The following is a 19,340-nucleotide window of genomic DNA, read 5'->3' on the forward strand; positions in this document are numbered from 1 at the left end:
AGTAAAGGTTGTTCCTTAATGGTTATCCTGACTGTGGGAGGAGATCAGGCACAAGTAGAGAATGGAAAATGATTTTCTGGGTAAGCAAAGTCAAGAGATAAATATGTTAGGTCTGAACAGATTCTTAAAAAGGGAACAATGACCACACAGCCCCTGCGAGTACAGAATGAATGCGCGCACACACGTCTGTATCAGTGTGGGCAGCGGATGAATTTCATTTATGTGATGGTACTGTAGTTGGCAGGAGAAAGCGGCCTCCAACACTAGAGAATCCAGTGGCATTGAAAGCTCTCTACAATAAAGATGGATTATTTAACACACCTCTTGCTTGATACCCCTTACTTATTTGCTGGGATACATTTAAAAATATGACACAGACTGTCTTATACAGTAATTAACACAAATCTCATGGCTGGGGTGAGCATCAGCTAAACATCAATGCCAGGGACTGTGGTGAGAAGGACTGCATGAAGAAGAGTAACAACATGAAGCTTTCTTGCATTCACAAAGATGGGAACAAAGGGATTGCTCACCATGTTCATATTTTTTGCGTTGCTCTTTGCCAGAACAATTTCCATGGAGTCAGGGATGCTTGTAAATTTGACGGTGCTTGGGTGCTGACGGTACTTTTTCTCACTCAGGATTTCTGAAGCCTTCTTGGCTTTTTCCACTTCAAGCGAGCCAATAGGAGTCCAACCAATGCCTTTAAGCCATTCCATGTCAGCCTTATACACGGCCTGTAAACAGAGACAGAGTTCAATGTTTCTTGCTCCAACGTTGTTATAACAAAATTATATTAGTTCATACATCGAAAGGCCAACTTGGACTCCTACTATTGTTTATGCAATAAAAATACTATCTATTAGATATTTTTATGACCATGGATTATCTCAATGGAAAAATTAAAAAAGCATGCAGCTAAGAACTGATTAGCCAATCAAAGTTATCCTAGTTAGATATTCACTGCTGTACTGTACAGTAGACTGTCCCAATATCATGTCTACTGCAGGCAGTTTTTACAAGCTGCGTGGGTGTCCACTTCTACTGCAGTACATGCTTTAGTAGTTTCCTCCAGATTTCCACAACTCATTACATAAAGGTCTGCTTCATCTTACATTAATCTGGTGTACCGTGAAAGAAGTTACTTTTTACAAACTGTTCCTTCACATCTTTATATACAGCCATAGGTATTCTCATATATATTTCAATTATAGAACAGGGGATTATCTTTAGCCTCACCTAAAAGATGGCATTGTTTGAATCATATGATAACTTGTTTCCAACTTCCCTAGTGACTTTCCACCGTCTATATGATGATTTATTTCTCATCGGCTGTCTTTCTTACCTATCTTGTATATAAACATCTATGCGTGGAAGTGTGTGTGTGTGTCTGTCCGGCCTGGGAATGAGAGGTGGAGTCGGGGTAAGGGCTCCACCTCCGAGGATATGCAAGTGAGGCCAGCACGATGGCAAAATGAAACCTCTGAAGAAAGAGTCACTCGCTTAGTAGCAAATACACAAGCAAGGTGAGCACACTGGCACAACGGTATCCCTTTTACATTTCCTCTCGCCGCTAATGCACAACCGATGAGAGCACGTCAGCAAAACGAATCTTCCTAGGAGAGAGATGTTCAGAGTAGTTCCTTTCAATTACCTGACATCTCTACATTTCAATTTTTTTCTGATGATTTCAATAGTTTCTGGGACCCTGGGCTTTCTACAGCAGCATTGTAAGAGTTGATGACAGAGTCTTTCTATTCAAGGATTCCTGTGCTCCCAGTATCTGAAATGGCCTTTCCATGGGCAAGAGAACAGCCTAGCAGTAAAGCAGCATTATTAAATATATGTTATATAAGAGTGACTTTGGAATATTTATTGAAAAGAAATGCACAACATGTACACAAGTGAAAGTTTTGCTGTTTATTTAGTTAATTCTCCCGCTTTGATGTTGCTCATATGGTACTGCCAGCAAGGCAGATTCTTTCTAAGTGACACATTCCATCCTTTTTGCCGGATGTCACTGCAGTGTGTTTGACTTCAGCAAGGCTCTAGATAACAAATTTCTGTTTACAACTCTAACTGTTCTATTCAAGGCATTCATATGCATCATGGAGAAATCCGATTAGACAGCGAGGAGCACCAAAAGAGCCTTAATGAAGCTGCTTTTCCAGCTCCCAGGATCGCCTTCATTACAGATCCCCACTGACTGAGTTAGTGCTCTCCTGTTGTGACTGCAAGTTTAATGTCATTGCATTATTCTTATATGACATCAGCTTAACATTTTCAGGTCAACCTGCTATTTTCATCTCTTGAACCGATTGTTATTTCAATTCTTGGAGAATCTGACAACATCTTAAATATTGGTAGTCATTACATGACATTTCTGTGCTAAAGCAGGCATGCGTTTTACTCTCTAGCAGTGCACCTAATTATGTTGTAGGACTTAGCACTAGAGGTTAGGCGGCCTAAACACGCAAATCTTGAACAATAAACATATCCCCATAAAGATAAAGAAAGCACTGCTTATGTACACAGCTAGTATAAAATTTAAGCCACTGAATTTGTCAGATGTAATGATAATGTGAAAACACCAAAAGAAGCAGAGAAATGTTTGTGAAAAACCGTAAACACTTTTGCTATCATTATGGCACTCCATTGTGCCCTCTAGCTATCGCTGGGCACTTCTATATTGTGTGTGGCTGGTGGTCTGAGGCTTTTTTTTCTATAATACTCACATCACTTTGAAGTTCATAAGCCTTCTTGGCCTGGATCACATCATTCTGGTCCGGCAGGCAGGTCCACTGGTGTAAGATGTTTCTGTAGTCGATGTCGCTGACCAGCGTCTGGCATTTCTTTGCCAAGACAAAGCCAAGCATGTCCACTGGCATATTGAACCTGGTCTTGCCTTTCTCAAAGTCCTTCTTGTATTCCATGTCGCTGGCAATCTTGGCTGCATGCATGGCTAGAAGTAGTTTGGGGTCATCCTTGATGCTGCGGGCACCGATGTGGTGTCCTGTTTGCTTACGGAAACCTTCCTTATATTTGTACTGTTAAAAAAATGCAGTGAGATTAACATTAGCCATTTAGTTTTGCTTTAGTTCCAACATAATAGAGTTGTGTATTTTCTTTCTTTGAATTTATGCCCTAATAATGCAATTTAGACTGTTTTAGGCCTAGGTGTGCAGTGCATATAATTAAAGCTACCAGTTACTTCTATCTGAATAGACAGTCTTCTGTAGAATTGACAGTAAAATGCTGGCACTTACATCACTAGCAATGTCTCTTGAGGCTCTTGCAGCTTTAATTGAAATGGCATCAGCACGCAAGTCGTAGCCCTTCTTTTTGGATTCTTCCATTGCGAGCTTATACAATTTCTGAAAAACACAGTAGAACAAATATACAAAGTATGTAGACTTTTAAACAGATTTGTTAATGAAACATGAACTTAAACAAATCCCAGCAGTCTCAAATATCATCATAAGAGCTCTTATTCTTTAAAACCTGCAATCATTACCTCGCTGTAGTTTACTCTGTTTTGTCGAGACAGATTGATCTCTAATGTATCTGGCATCATGTGAATCTTTGTCTTTTCATTTTCCCAAGCCTGAGTATACAAGTGCTACAATGAAAGAAAGAAAGAAAACAAAAATATCTTTATGAGTTTCCATAGCATCATCTAATTATTATTTTGTTATCTCAGAAGTCTCCCCAGAAACTGTACTTTTGAGTGTAACGGGCCACAAAGCCTTCTTGTTTATCTGCATGCTTGAAGCTCGGAAAAGGACCAGAGACTGAGCACAACCTGCTCTTAAAGCACATTTTCTACAGTTCTCTGATATCAGATACCAGCTTGAGCAATAAAGGCTGCTCTTCCTTGAAGAACCCACAAGTCTTCTAGGTTGGAAGCCTTGGACACTGACCAAAGATAGCATGGCTACCAGTCCCAGATGACAGCCAGCTCAGGTCTGATACCAAGGAGTACACTTCACCCATCAATAGCATGCAAACATGAATAGATCAAGAGGACACATTAATCCACATAAGATAAACATCTACTTTTCAATGTTTTATTTCTTCTTGTGGGTCTTTTCTTTCTTTTGACTAGAAGCCCACCCACCTGTGTTCAGGTCAAACTACTTTGCTAGGCTGCCGTGCGAAAATATATACAAGTCGGACTGTAAATTAAATCTATACTGACACTATGAGGCTAGATAACCATTTTCAGTATAAAACAGATAACCATGAAATAAACATCTTCATAAAGTTGAGAATGTAGAAACAGATTAGACTTGTAAATGCTTAATAACCAATCAGCTTCTTTAGGTCCTGCCAACAATCTCAATAACAATACAATTACCTTATTGACTGTGAGGGCATTGTTCTTTGCCAAGACCATGGGCATAGCATCAGTTTTGCTTGTAAATTTCCAGTTGCTTGGATGCTGACGGTACTTGTGCTCACTCAGGATCTCACTGGCTTTCTTGGATTTTTCAACATCAAGTGACCCAATTGGAGACCAACCAATACCCTTCAGCCACTGCAGATCTGCTTTATAAAAATTCTTTTCAAATGGAGGACAAATATATAGTTATTATTAACAAACACCAATTGGAAAAAAAGCATTAGTTCACCAATAGCTACTCATAAAGAGTGAAATCTTATTTAAACAATGTATATATCATTCCTTAACTTCTCATTTTTCAAGTTTATGGAACCTTCAGAAAGTTGTCAGGCCATATGAATGATTGTTGAGCTTGGTTGGCTGTTCAGCAGTTCTGGTGTCAAGTCTGCTATTAGGACTGAAAGCTGCTGTCTGCCTGTCATTCTGGGGGCCTTGGTGGATTAGTTTGTGATCACCTACTCAACTGACCACTTTCAAGACAATGCTATTGTAGCAGAGGCATAGACGTGGTCTGAGCGGTCACGGGTGCCACATCCAGCCCCCTTCCTCTGAGTTATTTTAATAGTTTGTGCTGTATTGTGACTAGAGGCATGTTAACAGGACTTGCTGTGGCGGCTTTATTGACAGTGATTCAGCTGGAGTTCTCACCTGTCTTAAATAATAAACACTTACTGTCTCAGGAGACACGTGCAGTGGTTGGGATCACAATGCAGCAAAACAATTGTTTATATAATGGATAAAAACAGAATACAAGTTGTTCATTTTAGATGGCAAAATCAGATGTTTTACTTATTCCAGTATAAGTACCTTGGAAAATTAGAACAAGTATTTTTATGACCTAATCCTACAGTCTATTCCTGTACTTAACAGAAGAAAGAAAAAACAACAATAAATGCCAATACAGACAAACTGCATGCCTGTACAAAATACCTAAAATGACAAATTGACTGATTCTACTCACTCATCTTTTTCACATTTTGCTCTCGATACTGCTGGTCACGTCTGCATTATGGAGCGTATAGCTGATGTTGTAGACACTTTTCAGTCACTACTGTAATACTCACATCACTTTGTAGATCATAAGCCTTCCTGGCCTGGATCACATCATTCTGGTCTGGCAGGCAGGTCCACTGGTGTAAGATGTTTCTGTAGTCGATGTCACTGACCAGTGTCTGGCATTTCTTTGCCAAGACAAAGCCTAGCATGTCCACTGGCATGTTGAACTTGGTTTTCCCCTTTTCAAAGTCTTTCTTGTACTCCATGTCACTGGCAATCTTTGCAGCGTGCATGGCGAGAAGTAGTTTGGGGTCATCCTTGATGCTGCGGGCACCGATGTGGTGTCCAGTTTGTTTGCGGAAGCCTTGCTTATATTTATACTGAAAAACGCAAGCACAGAAAGAAAGGAAATGTTAGCTGCATCAGCTCAAACTTGGATTTTCAAGATTAGATTCTTTCTTTCCACACTCACACATACACAGCCACTTTACAGCTTGTAGGAGAAAATTAGACCATCTAGAGAAAGGCCACCCAGATTTTAGAAGAACATGTAACCTTAACAGACAGTGGATTAACTGGAAAATTACCATTGGTCCCTGAAGTGAGGCAGTGTTACCCACTGAACCATGCTAATGTTAATAAAAAAAAAACAATTCAATATGATAAGCATATGTAAAAGATCTAACTTATCATAAAACATAAATAGACAGCGTTATAAGTAGTGATTCACTTGGACCATATATCCAGTCATTTGCTTAATTCACTTTTACGGTCAGGTATCTTGGGAACTTATCTTTGGAGCTGTGAATTTAAAGCATGGCCCATCATTTACTGCTCTACATAATTACATGCGTTCACACACACACACACACACAAAGAGACGGGCACCTCAGTAATGCCAGTAAAGCTAACTTTCATGTATTAGAAATGTGAAAGGAAGATCCTGTAAATATGAGGGGATGGAAGTCAAGTGCCTTGTGCTAGTGATAATGAGCCACGGTGGATGCTTGCCCACCCTACCAGTTTTAATGATCTCTAATTAGATGATCTCACTTCAAGGTTTCAGTCCTACATTATCTGGTCATGCTAAACTCTTGGAATCAATATGCCATACATACGTCACTAGCAATATCCCTAGAGGCCTTGGCAGCTTTGATGGAGATGGCATCAGCGCGCAGGTCATACCCCTTCTTCTTGGCTTCCTCCATTGCGAGCCTGTATTGTTTCTACAAAGAATGGAAGCATTGTTATTTACTGCTAACAAAAGTCCATGGGGTAAAGACACATCAGCAGGGGATGTCCTTACCTCACTGTAATTTAGTTTGTTCTGCCGGGCCAGTTCGATTTCTGGGGTATCTGGCATCATGTGGATTTGGGTCTTCAATTTCTCCCAGTCTTTAGTGTACAGATTCTGCAAGATATGTCCAGAGAAGGTTTGAGATCCATCCTAGAACATCTCACTGGCTCATTCATAATATAACAAGTATTAAATAAATCGGGCCATGGCAATGTAGATGCTGTTACATGCAAATTTAAGGTACAGATGTAAATTGCTAAAAAATCAAGTTAATAAAAGGTTAAATTCAATGGAGACATTAAAGCCTTCAAACGTAAAGTGCAATAATGCTAAAGTCTGACATACCTAACATTAAGGATGTCCTATAACAAGGACAATATGCTTGCTTTGCTATTATGAGCAATTTTTCGCATTAATCAAATATATTAAAATCAATTCACATTTTAGACATTTTACAAAAATACCTCTGAAAGCTGAAATACTATAAGATACCTTCCTTAAAGGTAAATTGATACTGCAACAATAATTTGATTATTAACCCTTAAGGTACCTTGTTTATTGTGAGGGCGTTATTTCTCGCCAAGACCATGGGCATGGCGTCTGTTTTGCTTGTAAATTTCCAGTTGCTTGGATGCTGACGGTACTTGTGCTCACTCAGGATCTCACTGGCTTTCTTGGATTTTTCAACATCAAGTGACCCAATGGGAGTCCATCCAATACCCCTCAGCCACTGCAAGTCAGCCTTATAGGAAACCTTTGGTGCAGAGTCAGAAAAAGCAAAGTGACAGATATTTAGAAGACCACAAATTACCACTTTCGTTTCTTATTTCAATAAATTACCTCTCTTGTACAGTACTCCAAAAAACAATGAATAAAATCTACTGGCAAGAAAGTCAAGAGGGGAAACTTGCATGTCCGATACATTAGGCTAATTTAGGTCAACTGCCAGTTATTTTTTTACCTGAAAAAAAATCTGTATATTCATGAAATAAAATTTGCTTCATGAGCTGTTTAAGCAACACTATGAAGTCAAGCACTTTACATGCATAAAAAGCTGAACCACATAGTGCTTGATAATAAATGAAATATTTCAATAATGTTAGCAGTAAGGTGAGATAAACGATTACCTAAAGAACTGACTGATGAGGCCTCTCTCGTTAAAAAGACCTGGGCCCCACTGGATGGCTGGATTACCCATTTAGTTTACTATACTCACTGTGTGTGATGTCAGCAAACAAACACAAACATTTCTGTGTCTCTGTTACTTAATTAAGTAATTAAGTGCCATTTACCAGTAAATAACACATACACATTATAATAATTAATAAAATAAATAATCAGGACAACTGTTTAAGATTTCAGAATTCACAATAAACTAAAAGAATCTGAACTTACATCGCTCTGCAAGTCATAGACTTTCCTGGCATGGACAACATCATTCTGGTCTGGCAGGCAGGTCCACTGGTGTACGATATTTCTGTAGTCAATGTCACTAACCAGTGTCTGGCATTTCTTGGCAAGAACAAAACCCAGCATGTCCACTGGCATGTTGAACTTGGTCTTCCCCTTCTCAAAGTCCTTTTTGTACTCCATGTCACTGGCAATTTTAGCTGCATGCATCGCCAGCAGAAGTTTGGGGTCATCCTTGATACTGCGGGCACCAATGTGGTGGCCGGTTTGTTTGCGGAACCCTTCTTTGTATTTGTACTGAAGATCAGAAAAATGGACATCAGTAAATTTTCCACAAAAAATCTTTACATTAACACCCGTTGTAAATATATCTTCCTAATGTTTTTATAGAAACATACTGCTTACACTTATAACGACAGAATCTTTAAAAGCCTTCATGCTTTTATTTCCCTGAAAAGTACACTAAATCTCATATAAACTGCCGTACCCTTTCACTGCCAGGCTTAACAATTGCATCTGATTAAAGTTGTAAATTTGCAATAATTAAAAGTTAGAAGATTATACATAATTTAAACACAAAAATGCAGATTATGGGTTACTGTAACCTTTACAAAATATAATGTGCACTAAAGTAATGAATGACATTTTGTTTGTCCTTCCCTTGAATTCTTTTTTTGTTAATAAAGGAGCTATTTTATTAATTTCTGACTTCTCTGGTGTATTTTTGTATAAGGAGGGCAGCCACAAGGACCCCCTTTATTACAACACAATAAACAGATTTCTAATTATCCTTTGTTTAATTAATACAATGGAATGTGCAATGCCTGGCTTTAGTATAATTTAGATCTGCACAACCGTAGCTGGTATCTCTTCAAATCTTTCTTACATCACTAGCGATGTCTCTTGAAGCCTTTGCAGCCTTCACTGAAATTGCATCAGCTCTCAGGTCATAGCCCTTCTTCTTTAGTTCCTCATAGCCCATTTTATACAATTTCTGTGAAAAACAAAATCAAGGAAAAAGAATTAAAACATTGAAATGTTACACATTTTAAAACTTTTAATAACTGATTTTTCCATGAAAGATTTTGTTACAATCTTCTGAGTTTGTGATATGCAAAACAGAAGAAATAATAGAACATAACAAAGTCACTTATACAGTATTATCAAAAGGTACATTTAGGATTACAACAGTTTTATTAAACATTTACAGAACACTACAAAATACAGGCACAAAATGATTCAAATTCAAATAAATTACGTACAATGATGAATTTCTAAATAATGGAGTTCTTAAATCCAGTCTTGTTATGGCTCAGTTAGAATATAAATAATAATTTTAAATCCAAAAAAAATTAATTTTGTGATATATGTACTTTGTGTGTGCATATGTATACATATACTGGATATATATTTTTTTCAAACTTCACTTTTATCCTATACTTTTTAATCTTGTTAAAAGTGACTCCTATAGTGATTGTAGATAATCAATAATTGGTTGTGTGTAACCCATTCATAGGTGCATAAAGCAGAAACAGTAAATTTCAACATTTTCCTGTCTGTGGATCAAAGCACCAAATTAGTTCTTCTGTTAAGTTTAGGTTTAGGGCGATTACTGCCATGTGTAAAAAGTCCAGTGAAGTTTATAAACTAATTTATCACTCTTTAATTTAATATTGTTCTTTATCAGTATGCTGCTGCTGGAGTATGTGAATTTCCCCTTGGGATTAATAAAGTATCTACAGTATCTATCTATGTAATGTGTCCCTTCTCTCTAACACCCTGCGTAGAGCAGTCATTAGAATCCAAGTGTTGCAACCGATTAAGCCCCACAAATATAAAAATGTTTTTTGTGTCATAAGACACTTATGTCATTGAAAACAATTCACCTGAAGCATGACAGTGTAGGATACCATATTGTATAGCAGACTGGGAGAGGCTCCTAACTATCTGATTAACTACTTAATTTTTCGCTGTTTTGACAAGGATTTGCAGGCTTCATTTAACTTTACCTCACTTGTGTTGATCAGGTTAGATTTGGCCAAAATGATTTCAGGAGTATCTGGCATGATGTGGATCTGACTCTTCTCATTTTCCCAGGCTTGTTTATATAAATTCTGTGGAGAGAAAATTGAAAGTAAATAAAATATATTTGAATTTATGTATTCATTCACTCTAAAAGTAAAACAAATCTTAACTGAGAACACTGAATGATGTATCCTTGCATCAACAGCATTTATTTTATTTGCACTAATAAACAAGCACCAGCAACTTGAAGACTCTATGAAATGAGGTGTAACACTGAAAGGTGCAGCAGACAACAATTGGGGGCAATTAAGACCACTTCAGGGCGCATGCACTATAACAGATACCCACCCATCCATTTTCTGAATTTTCATTTTGCATAACCGGATCATCAGGAGCCATAAGCTCCCTCAGCAGCCAAGTAAATAATAAGGTGAATAATAAATTAGGAGAAGCAACATACCTGGTTCATTGTGTGTGCATTGGTCTTAGCCAGGACCATAGGCATGTCTTCCATTGTGCTCGTGTATTTCCATGTGCTTGGATGCTGGCGATACCTGTGCTCACTCAGAATCTCACTTGCTTTCTTGGCTTTTTCAACATCAAGAGACCCAATGGGAGTCCAGCCAATGCCCCTCAACCATTGTAAGTCTGCTTTATATGCCGCCTGGTTGAAAATAAAAAAAATATACATATAAGTATACAATTTGAACATCCTAGTGTGTAACCTAAATGGCATGAAAGTGAAATTTTATGGTACATGAAATGTATTCTTTAAATACTTTTGAGAATTTGATATTAACACAGTCGCTTAGGCAAAATGGGCAGTGTTATATTAACTGCTATTGTGTTAATGTAACCCTTAAATGTGTACAGTATATATTTCCACACATATACTGTAACTCGAGGTTTAACTTACAACTGGCAGCTTTGCTGTGTAGCAGGATAAAACGTGAAAAACTTCCAGACTGCAAAAATTTAACAAAACAATTAGTTTCTATAGACTAGACTAGGATGGGATGAGCAAATGAAGCACATGGCTTAAGCCTAATTATCGCTAGACAAATTGTTTCTTGTCCCAGCAACCTCCTGCTTTAAATCCAACAAGCTGTTACCTCCAAATCTCTTCTGTGTTTTAGTGTCAGTGCAGAAATTTCCAAAGTGGGTTTGCTAAATGTTTGACTGTAGGCATGTAGTAATCATTTCTGTATGTCTTTGTACACGGATGTCAAACTCTGGGCCTGGCTGCAGGTTTTCATTCTAACCACCTTCTTCATTAGTGACCAGTTTTTGCTGCTAATTAACTTGTTTTGCCTTAGATTTAATTAACTTGATTCAGGTCCCTTAGTTGTTTCTTTTTGCCAAATAATGAGACACAAACTGAGCTGCCGCATGACCAGCTCACCTGTGCCCATCACACAATATGTGGAAATAAAGAAAGGTGGAGGTCTCGGTAAGGCTGATCTCTCAGGTCACCAAAACATTTTGACATTGGTCTTAGAGAAAACAGAGAAATCAACAGTTTTGGAAATGTCTGCTATGGCAGAATGAGAGCAGCAACAGGCCGTGGAATTAAATAACGGGCTTAATTAACAGCAAGAATCGGCTTCTCATTAAGAAACTGGATAGAGTGAAACTGGCTGGAGTTTGAAATCCCAGTTTAGCTGGTCATCAGACAGTTGGACATCCGTGGTAGAGCGACGGGCGCTGAGCAGGCTCCTGCCAATCATGGTGAATCCACTGAACAGGATCATCTCCAGACAGAGGAGCAGCTTCAGCGACAGACTGAGGAGATCCCACACTATGTGACTCTTCAATTGCACCCCGTTATACGTTAACGTTATACAAAGTTACTGTCCATTATACCTGCATTTTTATCACTATATATTGTTTTTTATCAGTATTCTGTTTCCCCTTGGGATTAATAAAGTATCTCTCTCTCTCTATCTATCTATTAAAACGAAGGGAAAAGGAATTCATTAACAGTTAAAACTGATTAGGAAAAGGGTCTGAATGAAAACCTGCAGCCACTGCGGCCCAGCGTTGGCCACCCCTGTGTTTGTATGCCAGTCACCATCAGCGCTGTGGTTTTCATTGCCGTGTGCCCGTTAGTTCGTGTGTTATCTACTTACAGCTACGGCTTAGCCCTCTGTGTCGTTTGCCCATATCGGTGCTCTGTTTGTTGTTATTTTGCATTATTAGGATTTTATTAAAGGGAGCAAACGTCGCAAAAAAGGTGACACGAGGAAAGAAAGCGCCCCGTTTAACTGGGACGGCGTTTATTAAGCGTATACATTAGTAGTCAGTCCTTAACTGATTCAGTATTTCAGAAAACCGTCAAATCGGGGGGGAGAGGTTTGACCGACGAATAATAGCCCGCTGGGGTCAACTGTGACGGGGTTAAGCGGGCCTGAAGCAAAGTATCAGCGGTTTCTGACACTCTTAACTAATACCGGAAAATAAAGTAAAGCAGGCTCGTTTTTTCCGTACCGAGTGTTGGTTGTCTTCGGTATATAAGCGAGCAGTACGCCTTACGGCTGAGCTGTGCAGTCCCATCAAGCAACTGTCAACACCTTAAAAAAGGTCGGTTAAAGTTTACTTCAGGTGCACATACTGCGTAAGCTCCTCCATCGTTTCGGCGCAGCAGGACGTGACTAAGGGCCACGGAGCCGCCGATCCACGGCGTCCGACCGGCTGGCCACACGCGCACTTCACTGAAGTCCCGCCAGTCGCCGTCTCCCGCCTGCTCCTGCGCGCCAAATCTTCCCGCGCCAAATCGTATACATCAGCGTCTCGCTCGCCGGCCGGATCACCAGGCGAAAAGGACCGAATATCAAGCCATCGGAATGTAAGTGAAGTCGTTTCGAAGACTTTACACAGCAAATCGAAAAACGTTTATTTTACGAGATAGATAAGTCCGCCCCTGCAAGACCAGTAGTACCCAGCGCTGGGCGGGAGTCGGTACGCAATCAATCACATACTATTGACTCACTCGGGCACCAAGAGCGGCGTTTGGGGGTGGCAAGTGGGGCGACGCGCCTACGGGGGCCACGTTTTTGAGGACCGCGTGTCCCGTTCGAGCGGATTTGTCAAGTTACAGTACATTCTCCAGTTATATTTTGATAAAGGCCGCGTGTTATCTTCCAAACATGTAGCTGTATACTGTACTGTAATGAGAAAATCCGGCGTATTTTACCATAATTTGTATTAAAATCGCGCGTAAGTTTGTACCCTGCGTGGGGTTGGTCAGCCAGAGGCCCCGCACACCCCAAAGGCCGCCTCTGTCTGCCACTCTCGGGTTTAGAGCCGCCATATTCAAGATATTGTAACGAGCGAGACAAGGACGAATGGATTTATCATTCAGCTCCGTGCGCTTAAGTGTCAGGTTCAGGATAGCTGTTTGAGTTTTCAGAATGAATTATAAAACAGAAGAATCCAAACTTACATCGCTCTGCAAGTCGTAGACTTTCCTGGCATGGACGACATCGTTCTGGTCCGGCAGGCAGGTCCACTGGTGTAAGATGTTTCTGTAGTCGATGTCGCTGACCAGCGTCTGGCATTTCTTTGCAAGGACAAAGCCCAGCATGTCCACTGGCATGTTGAACTTGGTCTTTCCTTTCTCGAAGTCCTTCTTGTATTCCATGTCACTGGCAATCTTGGCAGCATGCATGGCGAGAAGAAGTTTGGGGTCATCCTTGATGCTGCGGGCCCCGATGTGGTGTCCCGTCTGCTTCCGGAAGCCTTCCTTGTATTTATACTGTAAAAGAGGAGCGAGATTCCGTTATTGGAGCATCTGACTTACACACATCACACCATACAAGACGTGGATGGCATTTAAAAACAAAGAATATCAAGCTGAACCCGTATCTGTGGAGGCCTTGAAAGCTTCTTCAGGAAGATCCCCGCTGCTGCAGACAACAACTACACAAACTTTTTTTTTAAGCTGGTTTAAACATTCTAAATTATTTGCGTCAGTATGAAAAGTGTTATTGTTAACCACAAGCAGCCTGGGATTTCTTGCGTACAAATGTAAAATGATCGGTGAATTCTTTGAGGAAAAAGCTCATTTAAAATCTAATTATCCTCATATTTCAGTAGGGGAAGACAAAATGAAAAAAGGAGACAAAACAGATCTGGAGAGTGCTTAGCCACCACCTGACCTCACAGCACATCATTATTTTTTTTTACCACAGGAAAAGAGAGATGATGAGAGTGGAAAGAAGAGTAAGAGCGAACTTACATCACTAGCAATGTCCCGGCTGGATTTAGCGGCTTTGATTGAAATGGCATCGGCTCTTAGGTCATATCCCTTCTTCTTCGCTTCCTCCCATCCATGTTTGTACATTTTCTGGAGTGTAAAGAACAGCAAGTCATTCATAATTCAGGACAACTTAATATCAACTTTGGTGTATACTGCTATAAATGAATACAAATATGGAACATCCAGTATGCACACAGAGACACACACACACACTTATATACATATACAGTATACAGTATATATATATATGTATATATGTGCATGGATAGAGGACAGTACAACCTGTAATAAAGTTGGTATAAACGACTACAATATATACATAATAATTTTATTTATTATCAAAAACAAAATATAAGGAAAGGTTAAACCCCAGCTTAACCACCATTCTCCAGAACCAAAACATATTTGCCAGGACTAGCTGTTCATATCCGTACTGGAGGCATTTCAAATAATCTCCCTAGGCTTTCCACTGCACCCCTGAGGCCTGCTCTACATTAAAAAAGCTTGACGTCCATAATTGCACCTGAGCTGCTAGATCTCCTCCATAAGCTGCAGGACCCTAACAATTCTGTGCCTTAACCGAGGAACTACAGGTGACCTTGTGACAGGTAATCACTCTCAGTTGGTGACCATCTGGAAATTACTGCTGGACCCATTTGGATTTAATGGAGCTACTCGGGCACACCTTTACACGTGCCATTGTTTTATTTACCTACTTCTTCTGCTTGGCTGTTCCAGTATTCCCACACCCAACTAAAGTTCACTTGGTAGCCTGTTCTGCTATCTGTCATTTTGACTTTCTGGTATATAAAGGATAAGGAAAGTATTGTAATCATCCAAAAATTCAATGTCGAGATTTTGATGAGTCCGAAAATACCATTTTTGGAATTATGTCTGCCTCTCTGTCTGTGTGTGTGTGTGTATAAACACGATACCTTGAGGACGCTTTCATTTAGGTCAACCAAATTTTGCATACAAGTATTAGGTACAAAGTGTAGATTTCTATCAACTTTTGGGCTTTTTCTGCTAACTGGAAGTAAAACTTTACCTTTTATTCCTGCAGCTGCAGAGTCTGATTTATTCAATTTTACTTTTATAATAATTGTTCAATATAATATTAATTTGATTTGTTGTTGATGGTTCTTTAATGTACATAATATAATATATTGTTGAAATTCCAATGTGTGCTGTAAAACCTCAACTCAACATAAAGAAATTGAGTGAACAATGACTGGCATCTTTATTTTCAATTCCCTTTCCTTCGTATACTGAGGAAAGGCCAGATTCATAGTTTGGTGTCATGGGGGGGTTCAATTTAATCCAGCTGTAATTGAGCAGTCAGTGTTTTACACGTCATGCCTTTCCATGTGTATATCTTTAAAAAAGCACCATTGACAATCACAACTCAAAAGTACTGAAGACTGTGATTGTAATTCTGTTGTTTCAGCTGACATACCGCACAGTGGACACTGATGTCAACTTTGTGCTTCTGCAAGACCCCGTTTTTATGCACATGCTCGTGCCACATCTCTTGACGTTTTTAGGAACACATGGGACTTACCTCACTGAATGTCACTTTATTTTGCTTGGCTTGAAGGATTTCCGGAGTGTCAGGCATGACATGAATGTTTCCTTTCTCGGCCTCCCAGGCTTCAATGTAACGATGCTATAAGGAAAAAAGAGTTTGGATGTTAACAAATGAGCAGTAAGCTGGCTGTCCTGTGCAATGATAACTCTGATAGTCCTACTGTACAAAATCCAAATACTCATTTAAGCTAAAACAATGAACATGACAAAAAAAATCATTAATTTACATTATTAGGATACCACATTTCTTCACTTTACTCAGTAAGGTAGAAAGTAAGACAGACAACAGAAATCAAATTTAAAACCAAAAAGCATGACATTGTGGGTTAGATGCGTACCTTATTCATAATCTGTGCATTTGTCTTTGCAAGGACCATGTCCATGGAGTCAGTCAGACTCGAGAACTTGAAATTGCTGGGGTGTTGCCTGTACTTGTGCTCACTCCTGATTTTGGAGGCATTTTTGGCCGTCTCCACTTCTAGAGCTCCAATTGGCACCCATCCTATTCCCTTGAACCAGCTGTTATAATCGCTTTTATACATATTCTGTACAGGAAATTAAGATAAAAAGGTTATTACAGATACCAGAATGTTACCGTATAAGCCTGAGCAAACGTATGGACAGTAGGAGAATAATCCAGTCCAGTCCACGTGCCTCATTTGACTGCACTCTTCTTACCTGATGCTGGACATGCACATCTGGGCACCTTATTCCAGGCCCCCATACCCTCACACACTACTTCTGTATTCATCAACTATATTTTACTTTTTTAAAGGATGACAAATAAACTTAAGTTCCAAGAAAGTCTATCAGAGAATGACTTTGGAGCAGCGACCTACTGGCTGGCAATTTATTTTTAATAGTAAAGATTAAAGTGTTATTTTCTGACATTTTTAGAAACTCTACCAGCATTACTCTTTTGACCATAGAGTATGTTATAACCCTAAAGCATTAGTTATTTTCTCAATCACCAAGGACTAATATTTGCTTTTCTATTTAAATTTTTTTACCTGGAAATGAACAAAGAAAAACATAAAGGTAAGTTCTACTAGCAGAATAAAGGAAAAGAGCTAAAATGCTTACATCACTTTGAATTGAGCTCATGTTACGAGCCAGCTCAACATTCATGGCGTCAGGTAACAGAGAGTAGTGGTGAATCGGGTGCTTGTAGTTGGCATTGCTTATGACGGTCATGGCTTGCTTGGCAGCGTTCACGCTGAACATGTCTGCTGGTGTGTGGTACTTGGTCTTGGACTTCTCGTAGTCCTTCTTGTATTCTCTGTCACTCTGCATCTTAGCCACATGCATGTAGTGCACCAACTTGGGATCATCTTGCAGACTTCGGAAGCCGACGTGTTTGCCCCGTGTCTTCTCATAAGCCAGTTTATATTTGTACTAGAAGACAGAAAGAATGCCCAAGGTATGTCAGGTTTACACGCTTTTCAATGTCATGCTTGGTGTTAACGTAATGTCATTAGACATTACATGGCCATATTATCTGAATATCATAAAAGTACCATGAAGCACACAATTCAGAGTGGAAAAAAGTAAAACTCTTACATCACTGGCAATGTCCCTTGAAGCTTTAGCTGCTTTGACTGAAATAGCATCAGCTCTTAGGTCATAGCCTTTCTTCTTAGATTCTTCCATAGCAAGTCGGTATTGTTTCTGGAAAAAGAAAGAACATTCATAACAATAAATAGTGTGATAACACACCTGACTTTGCTGTCATGGGAGTTGAAACGCAGTGCCCATATGTAGCTTATGTGACACCTTTGACATGGACAGTAGTGAGGACTCCCATGGAAACACAAGGGCCAGCCACTATGATGCTATGATGAGCCCACTGGGTCTTACTACACTACACTGGGGTCTCGACACCTTGTCAAGGTCTACTGCTGCGCCAGAATATTAGTCAGGTCATGTTGTCCCATAATAAGCTTTTGTTTGCTAGGTTGACGTTTCCTTTTCATTTGCTAATGTAGATTATGAAAAATTCAATGCCAGTCAGACTTCATCTTGGAAAGTGCTACCTGAAAGGCTTTACGTGTGCCCTCTTGAATGACCATATCCTTAATGTGACGTCAGTCTGCACCTAGAACCCGGTCCACTCTCTTAAACCTGTATTTGTTGCTGTTTATAGTTTGAATGTGATGTTTCATTCGTGTGTCTTTTTATTTGGTGCTTAGTATTGTACTTGCTGATATTACCTTCACCCTAGTGCCAACATTGGGTTCCTTTTTCTGCATTTCCCGTCTCTGTGGTGCTATTTTGATTATTTGTGAAGCACTTTAAATACAGTGGACTGCACCAAAACCCTCCGATGCCAACAAATCATTGTGGTTTACAGATTTCGGTGTGCTGAATCCATTTCTGAAGCTGGAGTTTCTCGACCACAAACTGTTTACGTAAGATACTGGATTCAGTGAAAAACACTGTTTGGAAAAAGATAGTTGATTTTTAAAAAAGTAAATTACATTTGTTTCATAGCATAAGAATTTCTCATGCTCGGAATATTATTTGAAGTCTATTTTGAGTTGAGAAATGGCAGTCTTCCTCATTCTTAGTGTTAGTTGAGATGATAAAAACAAGCATTTGCTGCACATTTTATGCTCTCTGTCTGTACTTTTTCCTCTCTTCCGATTCCTTCAATACAGCCAGTAATCTACAGTATATTTAGAAGGTTACAAATGTGTAGAAGAGAGAAAGTTGTTGTGTAAATGGTTTTTACAGAAATATGCAAGGTGGGCTTGATCCATCTGTCTTCTTGACCAGGTAACAGGCATACCTCAGGCAGAAGTTTCTTCGCATTATCAAAGCAAAAATAACATAAGGTGTTTTAGTTGGACCACAAATCTGAATACAGGAGCTGTTCAAGAACGCTAACATGAAGCCCAAGCTGTATGAAATTAAAACTGGGGAGGCATTTGAAAGTGTGTGCCACAATGTCTTTGAGAATACAAAGACAGAAAACTGCAAGGAACTAGTTGAGGAGCTCCTCTGTTCCTACCTAGCACTTGGGTGCAACATGTCTTAAAAAATCCATTCCCTACATTCTCGTTTGAATTCCACCAGCGCGTCGCTCAAATGGAGAGACGTTTTAGTTGAAAGTGGAGGGAGTCTGTGCTAGCAGACCTCTGTTTGTCATTGAACTGTGAAACACCTTCAGAGGATTAGAAGAGGAAAAAAACAACAAAGTGACTTCTATTTGTAAGTAGTATGTATATTTAAAGCAATTATATGTGTAATTTATACGTGTTCCAAGACTGTATAATTTAAAAAAGTATCACTTTTTCTCTAAAGTGTTGTTGTTTTTTGATTTAAACCAAAAACTGGATGTGACAGAGCAACTCCGCTGCTACATC

At 39.4% G+C, this 19,340-nt stretch overlaps 1 protein-coding gene across 23 annotated transcripts in view; it reads right to left on the reverse strand.

The window, feature by feature from the left end:
* neb (nebulin) overlaps positions 1 to 19,340 on the reverse strand; it is a 162,125-nt gene that overhangs the window by 85,019 nt on the left and 57,766 nt on the right. For all 23 annotated transcript variants that reach the window (XM_039755194.1, XM_039755193.1, XM_039755183.1 and 20 more), the window contains 19 exons: positions 17,536 to 17,643; positions 17,059 to 17,370; positions 16,314 to 16,520; positions 15,950 to 16,054; positions 14,368 to 14,475; positions 13,573 to 13,884; positions 10,591 to 10,794; positions 10,115 to 10,219; positions 8,992 to 9,099; positions 8,091 to 8,402; positions 7,246 to 7,449; positions 6,705 to 6,809; positions 6,517 to 6,624; positions 5,467 to 5,778; positions 4,358 to 4,561; positions 3,515 to 3,619; positions 3,267 to 3,374; positions 2,736 to 3,047; positions 534 to 737 (listed from right to left, as the gene is read on the reverse strand). In XM_039755194.1, coding sequence (XP_039611128.1) covers positions 534 to 737; positions 2,736 to 3,047; positions 3,267 to 3,374; positions 3,515 to 3,619; positions 4,358 to 4,561; positions 5,467 to 5,778; positions 6,517 to 6,624; positions 6,705 to 6,809; positions 7,246 to 7,449; positions 8,091 to 8,402; positions 8,992 to 9,099; positions 10,115 to 10,219; positions 10,591 to 10,794; positions 13,573 to 13,884; positions 14,368 to 14,475; positions 15,950 to 16,054; positions 16,314 to 16,520; positions 17,059 to 17,370; positions 17,536 to 17,643 — 3,543 coding nt within the window. The remainder of the gene's footprint in view (positions 1 to 533; positions 738 to 2,735; positions 3,048 to 3,266; positions 3,375 to 3,514; positions 3,620 to 4,357; positions 4,562 to 5,466; positions 5,779 to 6,516; positions 6,625 to 6,704; positions 6,810 to 7,245; positions 7,450 to 8,090; positions 8,403 to 8,991; positions 9,100 to 10,114; positions 10,220 to 10,590; positions 10,795 to 13,572; positions 13,885 to 14,367; positions 14,476 to 15,949; positions 16,055 to 16,313; positions 16,521 to 17,058; positions 17,371 to 17,535; positions 17,644 to 19,340) is intronic.

This window comes from Polypterus senegalus, chromosome 6 (assembly GCF_016835505.1).
Source record: "Polypterus senegalus isolate Bchr_013 chromosome 6, ASM1683550v1, whole genome shotgun sequence".
NCBI classification, from domain to species: Eukaryota; Metazoa; Chordata; class Cladistia; order Polypteriformes; family Polypteridae; genus Polypterus; species Polypterus senegalus.